Source organism: Paroedura picta, chromosome 4, assembly GCF_049243985.1.
Source record: "Paroedura picta isolate Pp20150507F chromosome 4, Ppicta_v3.0, whole genome shotgun sequence".
NCBI classification, from domain to species: domain Eukaryota; kingdom Metazoa; phylum Chordata; class Lepidosauria; order Squamata; family Gekkonidae; genus Paroedura; species Paroedura picta.
In genome coordinates this window covers 63,680,828-63,704,342 of record NC_135372.1, presented here as the reverse complement: position 1 = coordinate 63,704,342, position 23,515 = coordinate 63,680,828, and the positions used below count along the sequence as shown (strand labels likewise).

Here is a 23,515-nt window from a genome sequence, read left to right as displayed (position 1 = left end):
GAGACTACAAAGGGTCATCTAGTCCAGCCCCGCACCTTCTTGGGGACTTACTCCTGACAGGTGCTCATCCAATCTCCCCCTAAAGGTTTCTAACGATGGAGAGTCCACCATCCCTTGAGGCAGCATATTCCATCTACAAAGAGCCTTCACAATCAGAAAATGCTTTCTTCATAATTAAGTGGAACCTCCTTTCCCATAATTTGAACCCGTTGTTCCTAGTCCTTGTTTCTAAAGCTGCAGTAAACAAGTTGGCCCCTTCTTCAATGTGTCTACCTTTTAGAATCATAGAGTTGGAAGGGGCCATACAGGCCATCTAGTCCAACCCCCTGCTCAACGCAGGATTAGCCCTAAGCATCCTAAAGCATCCAAGAAAAGTGTGTATCCAACCTTTGCTTGAAGACTTCCAGTGAGGGGGAGCTCACCACCTCCTTAGGCAGCCTATTCCACTGCTGAACTACTCTGACTGTGAAAAACTTTTTCCTGATATCTAGCCTATATCGTTGTACTTGAAGTTTAAACCCATTACTGCGTGTCCTCTCCTCTGCAGCCAGCAGAAACAGCATCCTGCCCTCCTCCAAGTGACAACCTTTCAAATACTTAAAGAGGGCTATCATGTCCCCTCTCAACCTCCTTTTCTCCAGGCTGAACATTCCCAAGTCCCTCAACCTATCTTCATAGGGCTTGGTCCCTTGGCCCCAGATCATCTTCATCGCTCTCCTCTGTACCCTTTCAATTTTATCTACGTCCTTCTTGAAGTGAGGCCTCCAGAACTGCACACAGTACTCCAGGTGTGGTCTGACCAGTGCCGTATACAGTGGGACTATGACATCTTGTGATTTTGATGTGATGCCTCTGTTGATACAGCCCAAAATGGCATTTGCCTTTTTTACCGCTGCATCACACTGCCTGCTCATGTTTAGTTTACAATCCACAAGTACCCCAAGGTCTCGTTCACACACAGTGCTACCTAGAAGCGTATCCCCCATCCAATAGGCATGCTTTTCATTTGTCTGACTTTTATTTAATTAAACACAGCTGTCGTATTGCCCTTTGCCCTCCTCTTCTCCAAGCTATACAATCTCATCTTGTAAGGCATGGATTCCAACCCCTCAGCCATCCTAGTCACCATTCCCTGAATACATTCCAACTTGTAAATGACCTTCTTGAGCTGCACACTATATTTCAAATGACATCTAACCAGTGCGGTTAGTGCCTTGTTTCTTAATGTGTGGAAATGCACAGAAGAAGTTTTTTATGGCATGGAGATAAATAAAATTTCAGGGGGCGGAGGAATGGGTTGCCTTTCTAGGATGCTGCCTAGAGGCAGCTTGCAAATGAAAAATTATACAAATAAAACATGAACATATATTAAAATCCAGTATTAAAATCCCAGCCCAGCATAAAAACAAATAAAAACAGAATATTAAAATCTTAAATTAGGAGTTTCAAGATTTAAATTATTTTCATTTATTAAATTTATTGACTGCCCCTCTCTGACAGCAGACTTGGGATGGCTAACCACAGTAAAATCCTGTACATAATAAATCTAAAACCATTTATGAATGACTATTAAAATTTTAAAAGTCATTGCTCTATTAAAATGCTCTGTCACTGCCTGCATGGGTCAGAATAGTCCTGGATTAGATTTTATATCCCGGTTCAGCTAGGAGGGGAGGGGCCTGTTCTGATCTCGGTCTGTGCTAGTACTGGCCTCAACCATAAGCCTGGTGGAAGAATGCTGTTTTGCAGGCCCTTTGGAACTTTAACAGCTCTGATAGGGCCCGGATCTCTGCTGGCAACTCATTTTTTCCCCTTCCAGCTATTTGGAATGCAAACTGGAAACAAAGAGCCTTGCCCCAAGCATGACTGTTGTGTAATTCGGCCCTCTGAGAGTCCTTGAGGACAAGAAGATCTGAGTAAACTGCCCTATCTTATGAGCAGAAGCAAACCTTTCTTATACCCCAGCATAAATAATTTACTGTGTTCCATTTTCCTGTTATCTATGAAGCTAGCTACTACTCACTGATTCTTTTTCTCTAACTCTCTTTGGCAAGCACCATACATCCAAATGGGAAAGATGAAACGGGATGATTTATGTTCCTCAGCAGCAGCTAGAGAACGTAATTTCTGACTATCTGAAAACAAACAAACCCTTTCTTGCACTAGCAATACTTGGAAACCATCTTCTTAGATTATTATCCTTTTTGGATTATTACTGTGGCTTTTTTTGTTTGTCTACTTATATTTGTGGGAGTGCACATTTACCCATTTCTGTGATTTGCAGGGCAGCTCTTTTGTTTAAAAGTGTGAAAGGTATGCTCTAAAGCTGTATTTGTGATTGTATTCTACTATTAATATCCTGTAGAACAGCCTTTATCTTGCAGCATCTCACCTCGAAGACCATAAGGAGAAATATGCTCTGGTGTGAGCCCTGTTAAATGCAGTTCAGGCTATGGGTTAAAGTAAAAATGGGCATTTGTTTTCTTAACAAATGAGACTAAGTGCCAGAAAACATTAATAATTTACACATTTAGCCCATCGATTCTGACTGTCTCCAGTCAGTTGTCCCATACGGTTTGTCAGGAAGAATGTATTATCCTCCTTATCTAAAGGCATGCATGCGACTCTCAAACACTTTTCTTCAAAAAGGGAAATCATTGAGCTTTATAATCATTTAGGATAACATGTGTGGGAGAAAAAACAATGCCACTTAAACCCATTCTTTCTCTGTAGGGCACAGTTGTACGTTTAAAAAAAATAAAAAAGACAAAACAATGTATTAAAAAAAATCAACACATTTGATTTTCAATGAGAGGCTCTTATTACCTTATTACCTTTGAATATTTTATGCATATAAATGCACACACACACATATCTGTTGCTATGCCAGGCTTTTGCTACCTGGTAGGCCAAGGGATAGGTTAAGGCAGGGATCATCAACCCCCGGTAGCGGCCCGGTAGCGGGCTGCAAAGGCCACGGTACCGGGCCGCCGGCAGCCACGCCTGCCTTCCCCCGCAGGCAGAAAGAAGGAAGGGAAGAGGCAGGCGCAGCTACCGGCATGGCAGTGACGCAAACGCGCATGCGCATTAGTGGTGCATTAGCGCCACCTGGTGGCGAAAACACGTATGCGCGGCAATTGCGCGTGCACGTTTTTGCAGCACCCGGGCCGTTGGCTCTTCCCTCACTCTGGAGGCGGTCCCTGACCTGAGAAAGGTTGGGGACCACTAGGTTAAGGGACTTGGAAAGTGTGCAAGCGAGTTACCCCATCCTCCGGAACTTTTACAGAGAAGTAAGAGGCAGCCACGTAGCATGTCAAAATTTAGATCCTCCAGGCTCCTTTAGCAACAGGGTTGTCTTCTTCCTCCCTGGAAAAACGGCTTGCAAAACAATCACATCTGTATTTAAATTGTGAACCCTCCCAGATCCTGCATCTAGCAAGCAAGGGCCGGGGAGAGGGGGAGGAATCTGAACATTTACCCAGTCCACTCCACCCATAAGGGTGTGGCTGTCTGAGGGTATGACAATGACCTAGTTATTGCCTGTACCAGGGATGGATCACTCCCACTGCCCCACAGCAGGGCTGATCATGGATCCTTAAAAGAAACTGTCTTGCAACTAGGATTAACGTCTTTAAAAGACTCATATTCCATCTAGAAGATGGATTGTAGATAAGGACTGCATTTTTTAACTAGGAGCCAGCTTAGTTTCTAGAACAGCATATCTCTTAGCAAAATTAATGATAAAAATCCTGAAACACAATGAAAGGTGTCAGGAATAAACATATAGCAGAGATTAAAACTTTATAATGCATATATCTCAACTGAGTGCTTTGTATCAACCAAGTTACACAATCTATACTGTCCTTTTCTGTGGTTAGTGAAAAAAGTTGCACCAGTGGCAATTTTAGTTTTGTGGTACTTGCAGAGAAGAGTTTCTACAATTTATGCATTGAAAGGTGAATATATTTGGAAAGGTAACTAAAGTAGAACAAATCATGCTGAAATTATCAGTTCAGAAAGGACTTTCTAGTAAACATGAAGCGTTTAGAAAAGTTAATTTTACCATTACATATAAGGAAAGATGGGGAAAAGACCCATTATAAATATATATATATGAATGGCATAAATAATCTGTACAACGCCCGTGGCGCCGCGGGCACCACGGACTAAATAAAAGAATAAGGCGTTCTGCGGCGGGATGTGTCCGGGATGAGGAAGGGTCCGGATTGGACCCTTTCTCATGACAGACAATCGGCGGGACCAATTGGTCCCTCTGATTCCCAGCCCCAGCAACTGCGAGCCACGCACAGCGCGGCTCGCAGTTGCTCCTGGCCTGACGCCCGAGGGAGCCCCCAGCAGTCGCGCGGAGCGCGGCTGCCAGGGGCTCCCTGCCCGGCGGCCTGACGCCTGAGGGAACCCCAGGCAGTCGCGCAGAGTGCGGCTGCCGGGGGCTCCCTGCCTGGCGGCCTGACGAAGCGCCTCTCGCCGCGTCAGACCGCCTCTTACAGCCGCCACGAGCCAGGACAGCAGGAAGACTCCACAGCCCGCAAGGTAAGCCCTGCTAGCGCCCGCTGCATTTTGACTGCAGCGGGCTTATTTACTAGTACAAATATAAAATTCATTCTAGCTGCAATGGGTATTTTGAGGGAAATTGTTTTACTCTTCAGTGATATTACACACTGGTTAGCTGACATGTTTGAGTTAAGTGTAATAGTTTCAAAAGAGTTCACAGTCAGCATGATGTTGTGTAGAAGCAACCACTAAATTCAGAGGCTTCTTGTGTTCCACATGAGCCCAATTTCCCATGTGGAAGGAGTCTATAACCAGGATGCTGGATGTAAGTGTGTAAAAGTTTCTGGATTAGCAGATGATGACATCATGCCAATACAGAAATCTGTTGTTGAATTTACTGACAGATGTTAGTTCAGCTGTCCCCCTTGATTCCATAAACATCCCCAGTGTCCTCTACCCAACCCTATAAAAAGCATTGTTCTGACATTATTTACTCAACTCACTTAGTGCTCAACCCACTAAGGAGAAGCTTTAATTTTATTCACTGCAGTAATGACAGTGTGTAATTGGAACCCCTTGAGTCCAAGGGGCCACAGTTCAGTCTAGGGTAATGTTCATAAATTCCAAAAGGTAATTCCAATTTATTTAAATACAACAAAAATAGCAACTGTGGAAAATCCCCTCAAGGATATAAGTACTGGTTCACTAATTGTCCCAGAGCACGGTCCTATTTGAAACCATGTTTCACAGAAAGCGAGACAGACCTGTGTGTCCTTCCTGAGGCCAAGCCTAGAGCAAAGTCCCAGAGTCAAGAAAGGCTTCTTGCAGCAACAGGAATTCTTCCAGAAAAGATGCCAGACAAGTTTTTGTTGCCCTAGGGCAGCCATTCTCAACCCTTTTGGGGGGCCACTGCCCTTTCAGGAGCTCTTCTCAGGCTCCAGGATCTCCATAGTAGGCTGGCCACTTGTATAATGAGCTAGGCTAAAAAAAGGCCTAAGCTTAAAATGAACTAGCTATACCCAACGTACCTTGTCTTATATGCAAGACTGATTTCTGGAAAATTCAACGAAGAGAAGCATGTGCATTCATTTTTTTCTGGAATGCATTAACTCGAGCACACACAAAGGAATGGATTACAAAATTTCTTTTTCTTTCTATTGACAAAGGTTGAACTTTGTAGCAATTAAAGGAGGGATTTATGACAAAAGGGTATTGCATCAGTTCAGTTACCAGGGCCTCTCCTAAATCCCTTGGGCTCCCCTTCTCATATTGTTCAGTCTGCAGCCCCCTTCAAATGTGCCAGGGCCCTCTGGGGGACCATATGGCCACCGCTGAGTGTGATTGCCCTAGGAGCAATTCCCTTTTATTCTCCTGACACTACAATGCTGGGCAGCCAGTTTTGTGTGGTGGTTAGGAGTACGGACTTCTAATCTGTTGAGCCAGGTTTGATTCTGCACTCCCCCACATGCAGCCAGCTGGGTGACCTTGGGCTTGCCACAGCGAGCCACAGCTGTTCTGACCGAGCAGTGATATCAGCACTCTCTCAGCCTCACCCACCTCACAAGGGGAGAGGAAAGGGAAGGTGAGTGTAAGCCGCTTTGAGCCTCCTTCAGGTAGAGAAAAGCGGCATATAAGAACCAACTCTTCTTCTTCTTAGGATGCTGACTTTTCAGACCAGTCAGTGCAGAGTTCAGCTGGCAGCAATTCTTGTTCTTCAGCTCTTCTCAGAGGATTGTTTAAATCTTTCCAGATAGCAGTATTAGCACTGTCCTTTCTGGGATCAAAGCTTTGCTAAACAAGCCTTGCCCTTCAGAAAGTGGCTCTGAATAGAATATAACCTTTAGTGGCTCTCAGTACAATTCCTTTTTTCCTTTTCAGCTGGCCTAGCCTTGCTTTATACCTTTTTTCATGGTGACACTTTCAGAAACGAACCCCACAAACTTGCAAAGTAACACTAGCCTATGTACACATCAGCTATCTGCTAATATGGTCTGGTCTGAGGTCTATCCATGTAGCTGCAATATACTAGTCAGACTAGGCCCCAAACGGTTTTGTTCTAGCACAAGTTTACACAATGACTTGTGCATGGAGATTATTTGTCACCAGATGTTGGGAGATAAATGGCACAATGACTGGAAAAGTCATCTGGCACTGCAGTAAGCAATGCACCCAGACTAGTGACCAGTCACTGATAGTGCTCCGTCAGTTGCACCAACAAGCATGTGAATAAGCACAATTGTCTTGTCCTTGAAGAATTGCTCAATAACATGAAATATTTACTCTCCTTTAGTATTGGGTCTTAGTTGCTTTGCAAATCATAATTCTTGAGCCAAACTTTCATCTTTTATAAAGAGCAGAGATCTGGTAAAGTAGACTCGCCCATCTGAAATGCAAATTGTTTTGTATACTGCACAATTTATCTCCCACATTTTCAGCCATTTCATCTTCACAATGAATTGTTGCTGAGACAAATGGTCTCTCAAGATTTACCAGCAAAAATTTGAAATATGACAAAGTAACAAAAACATATGCAGTGATCCGTTTCTCAAAACTTGATACACTGTCCTGACTAGAGCTCTGGTAGCCTGTTTACTAAATTTCTGATAGTTTCCACCAGATTTCAGCACTGTGCAGAGACAGAAATTTGTAGTGACATTCACTAGCATGGTAACATATTTATGATGGACCAGGCTAAGTGGTAAAAAAGGGCCCACCTCCAATGCCCCCTGCAGCCCTCTTGCCTCCTAGCACCTCCTAGGCATTCCCACTGCCACTTTCGTAACCACTGTTTTAGATTATAGATTGATCAGTCTTTGAACAAGAAGATTTTATTCAGAATTAAGGACTGGAAGAGACCATTTTGGTATATAATGTAATGTAATGAATAAACACATGCAAATATATGGGATGGTTTGTAGTGAATACAATAAGACAAAGAAAAAACCTATCCCAAGGATACTATAGATGTTACTAAAATTATTACAGAATAAATGAAGTAAAGGGTTCTTTGTTCTTATTTGTTTATTCTTGTATAGGATCCAACTAGAACAGTTTCTAGATATGTCCCGTTTTCAAATGGAAATTTTCCTCCATAGTTGTCCTAAACATAAATGCTCAAAATTAAGAAAATACCAACAAGGTTTTTTTTTTCTCTAGCAAGTGTAACTATTTCCCCAACAACAGTAACTATTCCATAGTAACTGTTTGAATCTTGCAAATTACAAACAGGGGACCCACAAGGAGGTGTCTCAGTTTCCCCATCCCCACTATTTCCACTCCTTGAAAGCCCCCATACCCTCTTCCTTTGTCCTGCTTACCTTTCTCCTCCCCACCCATCAGCCAACCTTCCTCCCAAACCTTCTGCAATATCCCTCCTCCAGGTCCATTCTCACTGTGAAAGCTACTACCTATTTGCATGGTGCTGGCAACCAGGCCAGGCCCAGTTGCCTTGCACAGCATACCTCAGTTTCTCCTATTATCCCATTCTCCATGCTATTTTCTTGTTCCCTCTTCCTGGCAGTCCCCATATACTTTCCCTGCTTTGTTCTCTCCCACCATCCTCTCTCTTAACTGGCCCTCATCTTTGACTGAATTTATTACTTATTTTCTTCATATTTTTCTGAAGACCTTTTGTTTATCAATTTTCCCAGTTTAAAAAAAGGAAATTTGGGTGAGTACTCAAAATACTGTGAAATATTTTTAGAATGCTGACAGCCTAACAGAAGACATCAATATGTCCAATACTGCAATTTTATGTAATAACCATAAATTATATATTTTATCTTGTTAAAGCTATAAAATTAATCTTGATGGGATAGCGAGTATTGCATGTATTTGAATTTCCCCAAACTGTTCATTTTTTTCCAGGATTTTTTTTTATTGTGTCATCAAAATGTCTGGAAATTTTGCACCTATACCTCACCTTTCTCTACAGTGTGAACTCAAAAGCAGCTTTATCATTATCATCTCCTCCACTTTATTCACACAAAATGATAGTTTGGGCTGAGTGTTTGATTAGATCACCCTGTTTCAACCTTTAGACTGTGGATGCATGCCTGAAAATATTTTCACAAGGCACATCAGAACTGATATCAGCCAGGCATGCCTCCCTGTTTGGTCCCCTATCAGTAACATCACCCAGACACAACTGGATCTACATTACTAGGGTTGCCAACTTCCAGGTGGAGCCTAGATATATCTAAAAACTGGAGCCACAGTCAAGATCCTGCATAGTACAGAAAGCAAGCCATATACAAATCCTGGTGAACTCTAAACTTTTTTTTAACTCTATACAAGCTTTCACTTGTTTAGTGTGCATAGCATCACTAATACGATAAAATGTTGATTAAATTAGGTTACTTTCATTTTTGTGTGTGATTTTCTGTTGAATCCAAGCTCCAGAGCTCGCCACAAGTCTGGCTCACTAGGCCCAACCAAAGCTCCAGATAGTCCTAGGGGCCTTCCACAGCCTAGTGACCAGCCCCTGTGACCCCACCCTCCCCGAGTTAAAAGAGAGACACTCACCTTGCTTGTTGATCCATCCCCAACACAGGTCAACTGAAAAGAGCCTTGGCCGGCAATGGTTTGAATGGCTGGGGTCCCTCCCCTTCCGATCCTCTCCAGGCTCATCATTAACCACTTTGGAAGGGAGTGGGGAAATCTTAATTCAAAATGTTTTTAAAAGAATAAAAAATCATTCCCCAACTCTGTGGCACTCCTCAGGGGCTCCTGCAGTAAACTTGTTGAGAATCCTTAGACTATACTAAGGTCATCCATGGAACTTCCACAGCAGTCACACCTAGGTCTCTCAGTTCCTACTCTGAATCCCTAACCACTGCACCACTTTGGCTTTTATGGAATGGCTGCTGTTGGACAGTAGGAAGCGGCCAGTCCTGGATAAGGAATGGACAGTTTCATGGTATCAAGATGCTTGGTGGTTGCTGCTTGGTTTCACCCCACTGAGTCCTCCCCTAAAGGCCAAAATGGTCCTGGAAAAGGGCCCCATGCCTCCTCTTGCCTTTTACTAACATATTGAATGGCTGACAATACTGTTGGGATGGCCTATCAACAACTGAGGACATTTGTTTTTTAAAGGTACAGATGTTGCTTTAAGTATTTGGGGGTGCTCTTCACTCCTCCACTGTGTGCGTTGGCTGAAGATATATCTGTAAAACTGGGACATTATTCAGGTTTGTAGAAAGATCTGTCTTGTATGTTCAAGTCTCCAGATTTATATATCGACAGACTTAGCCACATTGAGAATTAGATATATTTATACAGCAAAAGGCACAACAATTTATGTTTGTACTTAATTGATTTGTACAATTTATGTTGTACTTAATTGATTTAAGTACAGTTTAAGATCATGTTCATCTTATTATATATTTTCTAGTTTTTAAAAAAGGTAAAAGTAAACTTGAATCACCAAATTGTCCCATCCTTTTTACAATCCCCAGTATTTTTCAGATATTTACCAAAAGCAGTAATTTCCAGCACAGAGATTAAGAGCTGTGTAAGAATTGTTGAATATATAGAAACTATTTACTACTGGAATTTTAAGCCTAGGAAAACAAATACATAAGTCTGTCAAAGTCAGGGAACAACTCCCCCAAATTGTCTTTTAGTTCAGCTTTCAGGGTGACAATATGAATCAACCCCCCTCTCTTGCTCTTTGTGCACTGTAACTAAGCTTTTGTATTCCCAATCAAAAAGCAGAAAAATGGCATTTTGACGGATGTTGTCTGCTTTCTCAAGGTGCATTAAAGGACAAATTATTCATTTTAATATTTCTTCATACACAAGAGTATCTCCTTTTTTCCCATATTAATTGAACTGGAAAATGAATGTTCTCAGAGTTGTTCAGTACTCACAGTCATGAACGCGAAATGGAACTCCTGCTGCATCTATACATGTTCTCAAAAGATCTTCCTTGTTTTAACCCTACAGTTACAGTAAACTTCAAAGATCTTGTTTGGATTTGCTATCCTAAACAAAAAATAGCAGCTCCTATTAAACTAACTGACGTCTAGAGAAACATATTTAGAGCCCTACTGTGAGACGTTGAATTATACTCTTTTGCCCAATAAAGAGGAGGAAAAAACTATGGTTGTTCAACAGCCAGGAAAATGTACTTTGCATATGTTCAAAGCTGCTCTTTGATGACATCATCAGTACCATTCCTTCAAGGGTGTGTGCTTTTCAAATCAGGTTCCAGGTCGCCCCAATTCAAGCCCTGATATTTTGGCAGGAACTTTATGCATCAACAGTCTGCATATGCATCTTTCAGTGAGCATATTTATTTTAAAGTCCCACTGAGTAGGGATGCAAGCATATACCTATTTCAGAATGTGTGATTAGTAGGCTCCAGGAGAGCCAGGCTGGAATCCCCACTCTGCCATGAAGTTCACTAGCAGTGCTTAGGTCAGTTTCGATCTTTGTCTAACCTACCTTACAGAGCTGTTGTAAGAATAAAATGAAGGAGAGGGGAACCATGTAGTTACCAGGAGCTTCACAGAGGAACAGCAGGAAAAACTGATAGGCAGATAAGCCCAGATGTTACTCAAGTCAGTAAGCCTTGTCTCAAGCATATCATCAGGCCGCAGGGATGCCAGTCTCCAGGTGGAATTTGGGGGATTCCCTGGAATTATAGCTCATCTGCAGGTGAAAGAGATCAGTGCCCCCGGCCAAAATGGCCACGTTGGAGGGGGAACTCTATAGCATTATACTCCACTGAGGACCTGCGCCACCCCGAAGCCCGCCCACTCCCAGCTCCACCCAAGAGTCTCCAGGTATTTCCCAACCCAAAGCTGGCAACCCTAGGCTGCACTGGTGCGTCGGATTGAAGCTACGCAGCTCAATGTCCATATTTACTCCGAGGTAATCCCCATCTGAATTCGATGGGACGCTCCTCAGCAAGGGATTCCAAGCGACTTTATCGATGTTTTCTCCAAAGACAATCCATCTGCAGGCAGGGGGATTCGCTCTTTGCCAAGAGCACGAAAGATTCCAGGGTTTTTTTTAACGTGTCTCCGTGACTTTAATGCAGGCTAACTCTCCAGTAAACGTGCTCAGCATCGGGACCTCAGCCGGCCTGAGCGCTGACCCAAGCGGCAGATAGGCGACTATTGGGGACGGGTTAACTCCGCGCGGCGGGGCGCCTGGTCTCGCGCGTCTGCAGCGCCCTGGGGCTTGTTCCCCTGCAGGGGCCGTCTTCTGGGCCAAAAGGAAAGCGCCCGCGCCATCTGAAATCACGGAGACCATGGTCCGCTCTCCCGCGGCGCCCGACGGCCAGGCCGGGAGGTTGTGAGCGAAGAACCGGCAAAGAGAGGACTAAGAAGGAGGTGCCTCCGCAGCCGTCATTTCCGCCGTGTGTGAAGCGGGGAAGGAGGGGGAACCAAGCAGGCTTGCAAGCTCTCCTCCTCCACCGCCGCCGCCGAGGCCGCCCGAGAGCGGGGAAAGCGAGCGCCAGAGGCGCGGGAGAAAAGCCAGGGCGGAGGGGAGGGGCGGAGAGGGAAGGGAAGGGAAGCCGCCGGCCCGCCGCGCCGCCGAGTCCAGCTGGACGCGCACTCGGGATTCCCGCTCTTCCCTGCTGGACGGACGGAGCGACCCGACCTCCCCCCGCCCGCCCCGGCCCGGCCATGGGGAACGCAGCCACCGCCAAGAAGGGCAACGAGATCGAGAGCGGTGAGTGCCAGCAGCGATGCCACGGCGCCGGCGGCAGCCCCGCGCTCGGGAAGCGGCGGGACTGGGGGGGGGGGGGAGGGGGGGGAGGGTGACGGCCTTACCCCCCCTTCCCCCTCCCCCTCGTCCTCCGCGAGGTGCACCGGGATGGCCAATGGCAGGCCCTGCGGCCTAGCCGAGCGGGCTGCGGCATTGATAGAGGAGTCCTCCCTCCCTCCCTCCCTCCCTCCCTCCCTCGGCTGGCTGGGCGGCCGGCCGGCCGGTGCAGGCCTGGTAGCCGGGGGCTGTGGCCGGCCCCGCGCCGTTGTCCCCTGCCAGCTTTGCGGGCCTGCTGAGCGCGGGGGAGCTAGCGCATCCCTCTCCTGCGCTGGCCTTGAGAAGTAAGCGGGTTCACTAGTCTCCCGCCAGCCTCCGGGCAGCTGCAGAGGCGGCGGTGAAGGCGCGGTGGTGTCCCGCGGTTCGCCTGGGGTAACGCTCGGGACCTTTCTTTACTCGGGTGTCTCTTCCTCCCCCCCCCCCCCGGTTAGGCTGTCCCACTGGGAGGAGGGGCTGGGTTCCCCCTTAGTGTCAGTTTACAGCCCTTGTGAGGAGCCGTGTTTACTAACCTTGGTGTCAAGGCAAAGAGGGATGCATAATGATGCAAATCCTGGCCGGTGATTTATATGGTTTATATGTGTTTCCTTCTCCCAGAGTGCCGCAAAATATTTCCCTAATCTTTCCTGTGCTGTAAATTCGCTGGTCTTGTGGGGACCCTTAAATTCCAGTTTTTGTTATTTAAAAAAAGTCTCCTAGCATGATTGGAAAGTGCATATTAAGTCTTTTATCTTTCTGTGTAAAGAAAGTATAAAGAGTTGGCTCTTATCTCATGACAGATAGTGTAATACTAGCAAATTAGTCATCTCCAGTTTTTGTGTGGGCACTCTAAAGATAACTAATAGTTGATATAATTTTTGACAAGTTTTTCTTTATTACACCATACCAGCACACTTAAAAGTAGCCATAATATATATGTATAGTTATTGGAAATAACTTTTGGGAGATAAAACATGTTTTTCTCCAGCTTTAGTGCCTTTTCAGTTTGCCTGTATACTCTTCTTGCATTGAATGGTTTCTTTCATTTTAGGCTAGAAGCAACACTGCAGTATTCCCAAAAACTTGTATTCTTTTTACCCACAGCCAACGGTAGTGTCTTTAACTTTGACCAGGTTTTATACATTCAAGAGGCTGTAGAGTGATGTGCAAATGGTGGGCTCCAGTTTTGAACTTTATGTTAAAAAATGTAAATCGAAAACTAGAATAGCAGGCAAATTGCTGCTGTTTGCAGGTATACACATTCTTTCACCTGTAGTCTGATGTAGTGTTTATATCTCTGTTCTTTCAAATTCAGATTTTAGACTTAAGAAGACCCCTCAGGCTATGCTAGATTATCAAGCGGACCCCCTGGTGGTTGTCTGTAGAGGGGAGAAGGGAATTGCTCTTGTCTTGAGGTTTTATTAGGGTGGTGGTTTTAGGGGAGGGGTTTTATACTGGGGGTATGATGAATTTTTTGTAACCCGCCTCGAACTTTGGAGTAAGGTGGACTATAAATTGAATAAATAAATATATTAAATAAAAGAAGCAGAGTAGACTGTAAGATTTGGTCTGTGTTGAAAAGTAATTAATTTTCACTTTTTTTGGTAACACTAGATACGAATTGTGATGTTTGTATTCAACATCAGTTTTGGCACTGTTAATTTAGCACTTTAATTAGTACGTATTGCATTTAACCACAAACATTGTAAAGTATGCAGAAAAATATAGGCTTTGTTGTTATGAAGTAACTGTATTTATTATCTGGTTAAATAAATCCTTTGGCTTATCATAGTAACGAAGGCTGGCAGTAATCCCCAAGAAATTAAATTCATAGAGGCATGTATGTAAATGCTAACTTCAATTATTCTTACTTTACAGGGCATAGATTTTTCACTGTGATTTCAATGTTTTGAGGTTGTACTGACCAAGATAGCATCCATTGTGTGTTATTCAGAGCAGAAGTGACATGCAGAGATGGACAACAAAAAGTTGGCGGCAGAGAATTATAGCATTTGTTTAGAAACTGTCTTATCACGGTGATCTGGTTTGAACAAATATTAGTTATGGCCATTAGTGCAGTATCCATATTTCTTGTAGTGATCTAGTTTACATAATCTATGTGTGCCTGAGCTTGAATACCTTCTGGTTTCAATCCTCTATTATAATCTCTTTTTCCCATCATATCACCTCGTTACCATCATCACATAACCATTATTTCACATTTGTTACAAACACTAAACAATCTAAAGTTACCTTCTCAATTGGTGCATCAAGTGTGCTGTTATGCAGCAAGCCAGTCAATTGAAGCAAAGATCCTCCTTAACTTATGTTAAGAGCATTGGGAAACACTCTTTTTTTGTCCAGGCCCTCAAACATAGCTCCTTTCCAGTTTAGGGCATGGAAAATGGGCTGGCTACCAGGAATTAAAGATATTCCTTAGCTTCAGATGAGTGACCAGTTAAATGACTAGGACAGCACTAGGAACAAACCTGAAATCTGAGGGGAACTTTTAAACTTCCTTTTAAATATGTTGCTTGCTGTGCCCCTGCACACAAATAATAGGATTATGATATTTCCAAACATGTTGCTTACCTGTGTCTACTTATTTCTCAGGGTTACAGCCAATATGCTTCATTATGTCCCCCACCCCCAACTGTAACCCACAATTACACATGGTTTAGGATGTTCAGTGCACAAGGGAATGTGTAATTTTTCATAATTATTTATTTACTAGATTCCAAGCCCGTCCCTAAGGACGGGCTTTGAAGGCCCCCCCCCCCCGCACTAAGCACAGCCAGCGGGCCAGGAAGGGCACGAGTGTGCTCAGGGGGCGCAGGGAAGCGTTCCCCGCCCCCCTCCTTTCTTCCCCCCGTGGATCTGCCCCACTTCCCAGGCCCTGCGGAGCGCTTTCCAATTGGCCCCTCTCTTGTCAGTCTGGGGCCAAGAGGCCAATTGGAAGGCATGCGCTACGTGCCTCCCAATTGGCCTCTTGGCCCCGGATTGACAACAGAGGGGCCAAGGGGTCAATCGGTAGGCGTGCACTGCTCACCTTCCGATTGGCCCCTTGGGGTTCTGTATCCCGGACAGCCCGCCCCCCTTAACTTAAGGGCCTTAATCAATTATTTATACCACTCCCCAAGCGTGTACAGATAATATGGTATGTGTATATGATAGCCAGGAGATTGTAAGATGGTTGCCAGGCAAGAAATATTTGCCATGAGCCTGGTATTCCTTAGAAGTCATACTTCCAAATGCTCGCTAGGGCCGACTCCGCTTAGCTTCCAGAATCGGATAGAATCAGGCTTGCCTGGACTATCCAGGTCAGGTAAACTTTTCAGGATATTTAATAATTGTATTTGCTAACTGCTGTATGCTGGCAGTTGAAACGCCGGTTGTCATTACCTGGGTCCTAAATTTTGTTATGTTGCCGTAGAGAGCCAGCATTGTGTAGTGGTTAAGAGCCGTGGCCTCTGATATGGCGAACTGGGCTTGATTCCTCACTCTTCATGAACCCTTATTGGGTGACCTTGGACCTGTCACAGTTCTCTCAGAACTTTTTCAGCCCAACCTACTTTACAAGGTGAATTAAAGTTATTCCTTAGCTTCAGGTGAATGACCTGTTAAATGACGGCACTAGGAACAAACCTGAAAACTGGAGTCATGAGGGAAGCTTTTAAACCTCCTTTTAAAGATGTTGATTGCTGTGCGCCTGCACACAAATAATAAGAGAGGAAGGCAAGGCAACTGTAAGTTGCTTTGAAACTCTATAGGGTAGAGAAAACTGGGGTATACTAACAATTCTTCTTCAATAACATGGCTCAGAAGCCATATGCCGCACATGTGTGATTCAAAACCAGTAATACTCCTAGGTAGTACTTGTGTGATATCTCTTATCTCATAGGGGTTGGGAGTTGGGGATACAAAAATGCAGTGGTACCTGTGCTAGCATGTGATACATGCCTAGGAAGAGGTTTCCTGAGAACTTTCCTTGCCAAGTCAGGAATGGGGAGCAGGAATGGGAGAGCTGAAGTTCTTTGGAGAGAATGGAGAACTGCATCATGCATGAGGTTTTCATGAAGTCTGAAGACTTCTGTGTATTAGTTTCTTGTTTTGGAACAGAAGCCACTCCTGCTATGTGACAGTGATTTTTGATTATAGGTTGCAGAGATTGACATAAGGTCACTGAGGAACTCACGGAAAAGAATTTATGACTTTTATTCTAAGCTTACACCATATATATTAGGCAGAAAGGTTTTGAATATGTTCTGAATTGTTATGCTTAGCACAGTTTTGTGAAACTTCAGTTAATCTATATGTATATCTTTCCATCTGACTTAACAAAAGGCAGGTTTAATAAAATCCCTGCTTTCCAAAGGCTGTGCCTGCATGGGTATCCTTCTCCAGGTACACAGATCATTTAATCTTGTTTTGTCCTTGTTTTGAGAGTTGTCACCCAGTTTTGAGAGTTTTCTTATGCTAATATCATCCATCTGGACGGGAAACACTGTATTGGGATTAGGGTTGTGTGTTTTGGCATCCGAAGCGGCCGTTCCAGGCCAAAGCAGCCAGTGCCGCAGCACAGGGGGTAAGGGGAGGCACTGGTGGTGGTACGCTACCAGCTCCTGCATGCAGGCGCAGAGTCCAGCAGCACCTTTAAAGATCAACAAAATTTTATCAAGTCATAGCTTTTGTGTGCCTGGACACTACTTCAGATACAAAATTCAGCTTCAAACATGAAGCGCGTGAAAGCTTATATACCATGAATAAAACTGTGTTGGGTTTAAAGGTGCTACTGGACTTGAATTTTCTTCTGTCACTGAACAAAAGTTGAACTTCTCATCCTTAAATAGTTTAGAAATGAGGTATCTTCAGGAGGAATTGGGAGTGTCATCAGTTACACAACACATGTAAGTTACATGACACTGAGAAAGGTGTTTTTAAATATGGGAATTAGAATAAGTGATCACTGTCTGGAGACCAGGAAGGGATGCATGTCATTCACAAAGGCCAACTCATGAACTGTACACAAAGCCAACAGACCCAAAGGCACCTGATGGTCAGAGTGTTGACAGACCTGAGCATTTCTCAAGTTCCATAAAGCCATCTCTGCTAGTAGACAACACTGCAACCTGTGGCGGTGAATTCCATGAGTTAATTATGTGTTGGATGATGAAGTTCTTTTGTTCTGAAACTGCTGCCTGTCAGTGTCATTGGGTGATCTCAGATCTTATATTAGGGAGGGGGGGAGTTATCCACTTCTTCATCCATGATCTGACATATTTTTATACAATTTCACATATCACCTTGTCTTTTTTTCTATACTAAAATACTCTGAATGTTTTTACCTTTCTGTGTAGGGATAATGTGAGGTTAGCTTGCCTATAGTGCTGTTGAAAACAGCTACTCTAGGAAACATAGCCAGCAATATTCTGAACTCATTTTTCTTGTTGTCATTAGTAGAGGTAACTAAATAGAAGTTCTGCAGGGAGGGCAAGGGAAAAGAGACTTAACATCAGTGTTACATGATGGCTGTTAGTATGTTTAAAGCTGTCAAAAGAGCCCTCTGGCTACTTACTGGTATTTAGGGAGAAGGGAAATGTTACACACGTACAGCTATGTGTACTGTAGGTACAGACAGTTGGTTTGCTTTTAAAAACTTTACTCCGCTGTACAAGGCTGTTGGAATGGTGTGTGTGTGTAAATAAGACAGATTTAACAAAAATGGTGGTCAGATAATCCTAGATTTCAGAACAGAGTCAGGATTTTGCCAAGTTTATACTTGTTACAGTTTTATTCGTCCTACCCCTGATCTGTTTGGAAAATAGCTAAAGTATACATGAGAAGGCAGCTTATTAGTGTGGGCTTATTTTTAGAGAGAAAAGGGAGTTTGAAGTACCGATGGAAAGACTTCTCGTTTTCTTCTGTCTGTATCCACTATAAACTGTTTATTTGCCTTCCAAGTCCTCCATGCTCTTACTTAGTAAGCAGCTGTCCTTTTTTCCGATCATTCCTGAGCCATGAGATTGTCCTCCACTATCCCTCAGCAGCAGAACATTTTACTCTCCTTCTTCTGCTGGGCTGTGATGTCTTCTGAGATAAGTTGAGCAGTGCTGCTTAGTATGCGGGTTCTCCTAAAAACGAGAAGAGGAAGAGCTGGTTTCTTATACCTTGCTTTTCACTACCCAAAGGGGTTCCAAAGTGGTTTATAAACACCTATCCCTTCCTCTCCTCCCACAACTGCTCAGTAAGAACAGCCCAAGGTCACCTGGATGGCTGCATGTGGAGGAGTGGGGAATGAAAAGCTAGCTCTCTAGATTAAAATCTGCTGCTCTTAATCACTACACCAACACTGGCTGTCTAGCGTGGCATTACAGCCCATGAAGTGTAGTGGTTAGAGTGTCAGAAAACCCAGCTTCAATAAATAAAACCCTTCTTTATTTATTAGATTTCTGTACCACCCTCCCAGCAAGCCAGCTCAGGGCAGTATACATCACTTGTCGGGTGACTTTGTCAGTTATGTACACTCATCCTAGCCTTCCTCACAGGATGGTTGTGAGGATAAAATGGGGAAAGGGAGAACACTGTAAGCCACTTTGGCCGTCATTGGGGAGAGAAGTGGGGTATGAAATAAATAAATTATGGAAATCAAGCCCTATCTTTTCTCCCACCATGCGTTATCCATTTAGTTACTTCTACCATGGAGCAAATCAGGATTGCAAACTGTGGTTTGAAACTTGTTTGTAAACTGAGTTTGGTAGGGAAGTAGAAATATTTCCTTGCTGGCTTAATAGAATGGCAAACTATGTCACTGTAAAATGGAAGTCATTTGAATCACAATAAAAGCAGTGAAGGAGTGCCAGAGGACAATTTGTTATGTTTGTCAGGGCTTGACAAATGGTCAATACCAGATTTTCAATTCATCATGGTAGCTACTATTGTTTGTGAACACAAACCTGCATCTCTTATTGTCTCTTAGTTTGGCTGATGGTACTCTTGACTGTTGATTATAACCTGAGGGATTTCAGAAAGCTCTTCTGCACCCCAACAGTGAGGATGGGGCAAAGTTTCCCAAAGCTAGCACAGCCCCTCATCATTATTGTAGGCAATGGAGATTGGGCAAGAGCTGTTTGGAGCTATGGCCACCAACCTAAAGGAGAAAACAAATTAAATGTGAATCTGTCACCTTGGAGCCTGCTGCTTTGACTTCTGACAGCACTTGTCCACTGTTCTTCCCCAGCCATAATCAGAGGTGCACTATGTGTCAGAAGGCTTTGTCCTATTGTGTTTGGAGTAGTCAGATGTTCATGGCATGAAAAGGCATAATGTAACATTAATATTGCATTAGTGCACTTTAAATACTGGAAGCTGTAACCTTGAAGAGCTGTACATCTTCAGCTTCAGTGAAATCCTGATAGCCTCTTGGACATATTTGAAAGTTAACCCCTTGACAGGTTATTTTTTATAGCCATTCTACAGCACTTTGTAACTGGTTATTTTACAACTGTATTAGAAGTTACATTTTGAGTGGTGATAACACTTTTTTATGACATAGAATTTTTGTCTGTATTAATTTTAAAAAAGACTTTGAGAAAAGAATGGGATTATATTTTGTAGTAGCAATAAGTAGAAAATATAAAAATAGAAAGCCTGAAGGCTGAAAAAAAAGTCTACCAATTTTTATTCCTAGTTACAATAAAGTTGGTGTAGTTCTATTTCTTAAAATTCCATTCCTCTTTACTCCTGCTTCTCCCCTCCACTTTTTTCCCCTGATGGGGATTTAAAATTGCATAAATTACCTTTCTCCCCCCCTCCATTTTTTCCTCACAGCAACAACATTGTGAGGTAAAGTCAGCTGAGAGTGACAGAAAGGTTACCCAGTGAGCTTCTCTCCTTCCCTTAATGGGAATTTGAACCTAATTATCCAAGAATCCTAGTCCAGGTATTTCTCAACCAGGGTTTCATGAAACCCTGGGATTTCTTTACAATCCTGGAAAGGTTTTGCAAAAGGGTGGAAGCTAATTAATTTTAATATATATTTTAAATGTGTTGAACATTTATCAGGTAATATAACCATATATGATCATGTCAACCTACCTCCCCCTCCCAAAAGGCCCAGTGATGGGCCTAGAGAAGGTGGAAAGGGAGGGGGCCCAAGGAGGGTGTGTGCACAGCTATGCTTCCCAACCATATTCTACCGGATCGCACCACTTCTGGGGTTTACTGAAACCTGAAAAATGTTTCAGGGGTTTCTCAGTAGTAAAAAAGCTAAGAAAGGCTATCCTAGTCTGCCACTCAAACCACAACGCAATGCTAGTTATAATTTCCTGACAGCAGGAGTTTATATAAATTATTTTTGACCTATGGTTGTAAATAAGCCCTGAACTGATCACAGCAGTGAATAAAAGTTTTTGACAGAGGTGCAAGTAGAAAAGCATTAAAAGCAGATTTTTACTTTTTTTTCTTCTTTCACGGCATTGAATAATCAGGCTAATAACAATTATTTTATTTTATTTACTAGAATTAAAGCCCATTATTGTTAAATCTTTGAAGCACAAATATTGGTTTGGGGGGAAATAGATTCTGCAGCTGTAAATATTAAGTATGCAGGCTCCTGAGACTTTACCAGGCCTGGTTTCAGCATTGTTCTTGAAGTACTACTTCTGGTGGGGGCAAGTGTGACAGACTTCACTTTTTGAAAGCTTAGAATTGCTATACAAACAAAGTAAAGGACTGTAAGGGATTAATTCTAAATAGAATCAGAGACTCTTGAGTGACAGGCTGCTCCAAGCGATCTGATTGCTTAGTATCAGCAGAGCAGAAAGACTTGAGACCTGCATGCTAAAGAGACTCAGTCACATTTCTTCAGGTTCCTGGGCTGAGCAAACAGCCAAAATATTACACTGTGACAGGGTGGGGCAGCGTGAATTCTTCAGGAATAAAGAAAACAGATAACTAGGGCAGTGCAGTCACAAAAGGGAAAGAAGGGAGGGAAGTAAGCAGGGGGGTGACATAGCAGGGAACATACTTTTTAACATTAAACATTTAAGAAGTGGGTAGGTTGGAGCCAAAGTACTGCTTCCAGAAGCAGAAAGCACTTCTGTTGGGGAAGGAGGGGGGAGGCATGTGCCCATCATTCCCTTCCTAGCTGCATCCACTGGTACCACAACCATAGCCATTCCTAAAGGTTTTCTAACTTTTACCTCTAATTTTCGATGGAAACAGCAGGAGCAAGGAAAGAACACTGGTTCAGGAGTGAAACACTGCTCTGGATTCTTAGGGTCTAATCCATTTACTTTTCACCTATTTTCTTCCAACTTACACTATGCCTACCAACCCTTTAGCAGCCTGAAGAGCCCATAGTAGTGTGATTTTGTCAAAGCTTGGAAACTAAGCAGGGTCATCCAGGGTTAGTATTTGAATGACAAACCATCAAGGAGGTCCAGGGCTATGCAGAGGAAGCATCTCTGCTAATCTATTGCTGGTTATCAGTTGTTGGCATGTTGTTCTTGTTGTTATACTATCTGCAGATTATAGAATCATAGAATCATAGAGTTGGAAGGGGCTATACAGGCCATCTAGTCCAACCCCCTGCTCAACGCAGGACTAGCCCTAAGCATCCTAAAGCATCCAAGAAAAGTGTGTATCCAACCTTTGCTTGAAGACTTCCAGTGAGGGGGAGCTCACCACCTCCTTAGGCAGCCTATTCCACTGCTGAACTACTCTGACTGTGAAAAACTTTTTCCTGATATCTAGCCTATAGCGTTGTACTTGAAGTTTAAACCCATTACTGCGTGTCCTCTCCTCTGCAGCCAGCAGAAACAACATCCTGCCCTCCTCCAAGTGACAACCTTTCAAATACTTAAAGAGGGCTATCATGTCCCCTCTCAACCTCCTTTTCTCCAGGCTGAACATTCCCAAGTCCCTCAACCTATCTTCATAGGGCTTGGTCCCTTGGCCCCAGATCATCTTCGTCGCTCTCCTCTGTACCCTTTCAATTTTATCGATGTCCTTCTTGAAGTGAGGCCTCCAGAACTGCACACAGTACTCCAGGTGTGGTCTGACCAGTGCCGTATACAATGGGACTATGACATCTTGTGATTTTGATGTGATGCCCCGGTTGATACAGCCCAAAATGGCATTTGCCTTTTTTACCGCTGCATCACACTGCCTGCTCATGTTTAGTTTACAGTCCACAAGTACCCCAAGGTCTCGTTCACACCCAGTGCTACCTAGAAGCGTATCCCCCATCCAGTAGGCATGCTTTTCATTTTTCTGACCCAGATGCAGAACTTTACACATCTTTATTAAATTGCATCTTGTTCTCATTTGCCCATTTTTCCATTGTGTTCAGATCTCGTTGAACTCTGTCTCTATCTTCTGGAGTATTTGCCAGTCCTCCCAATTTGGTGTCATCTGCAAACTTGATGAGTAGTCCCTCTACCCCCTCATCTAGATCATTAATAAATATGTTAAAAAGTACCGGGCCGAGCACCGAGCCCTGAGGTACCCCGCTACTTACCTCTCTCCAGTCTGATGAAACACCATTGACAACAACTCTTTGAGTGCGGTTCTCTAACCAATTCCCTATCCACCTAACTATCTGAAAATCCAGATTGCAGTCCTTCAACTTATCCATCAGAACATCATGGGGAACCTTGTCAAAAGCTTTACTAAAATCCAAGTAAATGACATCAACCGAATTTCCCCGATCCTGCAAACCTGTTACTTGGTCAAAAAAGGAAACCAGGTTGGTCTGGCAGGACCTGTTGGAGACAAATCCATGCTGACTTCCTTGGATCACCAAATTGTCCTCCAGATGTTTGCAGATCGCTCCCTTTAATATCTGCTCCATTATCTTCCCCACAACAGAGGTCAGACTCACTGGTCTGTAGTTTCCCGGGTCATCCTTCCTCCCTTTTTTGAAGATCGGAATTATCTTCACTATCTTATAGATCAGGGGTAGTCAAACTGCGGCCCTCCAGATGTCCATGAACTACAATTCCCAGGAGCCCCTGCCAGCAAATGCTGGCAGGGGCTCCTGGGAATTGTAGTCCATGGGCATCTGGAGGGCCGCAGTTTGACTACCCCTGTTATAGATAATGGAAAATATGAAAGGATAAAATAGAATATGCTGTCATCACACTTAATTTTTCATCATTAAAAAAAACTTTTGTCTGTCCCAGTAAGTGCCATGCTTTATTTTTATCACAAATTATTTAATGATCTGAATCCCAAATATTCATTTAACTTG

The 23,515-nt window shown here is 43.6% G+C and overlaps 2 protein-coding genes across 9 annotated transcripts in view; one reads left to right on the top strand and one right to left on the bottom strand.

Moving 5' to 3' along the window:
* TTLL7 (tubulin tyrosine ligase like 7) overlaps window positions 1-11,412 on the bottom strand; it is a 104,375-nt gene extending 92,963 nt beyond the window's left edge. For 4 of the 7 annotated variants that reach the window (XM_077333168.1, XM_077333170.1, XM_077333169.1 and 1 more), the window contains exon 1: window positions 9,037-11,412. The gene's annotated coding sequence lies outside the window, so the exon portion shown is untranslated. The remainder of the gene's footprint in view (window positions 1-9,036) is intronic. The other 3 variants (XM_077333163.1, XM_077333167.1, XM_077333164.1) reach the window with 3 other exon arrangements.
* Window positions 11,413-11,976: 564 nt separating this feature from the next.
* The window catches only part of PRKACB (protein kinase cAMP-activated catalytic subunit beta), an 81,306-nt gene continuing 69,767 nt past the window's right edge, over window positions 11,977-23,515 (top strand). Inside the window, exon 1 of one of the 2 annotated variants that reach the window (XM_077333175.1) lies at window positions 11,977-12,195. In XM_077333175.1, the coding sequence (XP_077189290.1) occupies window positions 12,150-12,195 (46 nt within the window). In that variant the 5' untranslated portion in view covers window positions 11,977-12,149. Of the gene's footprint in view, window positions 12,196-12,552; window positions 12,573-23,515 lie in introns of those variants that run through there. The other variant, XM_077333178.1, reaches the window with a different exon arrangement.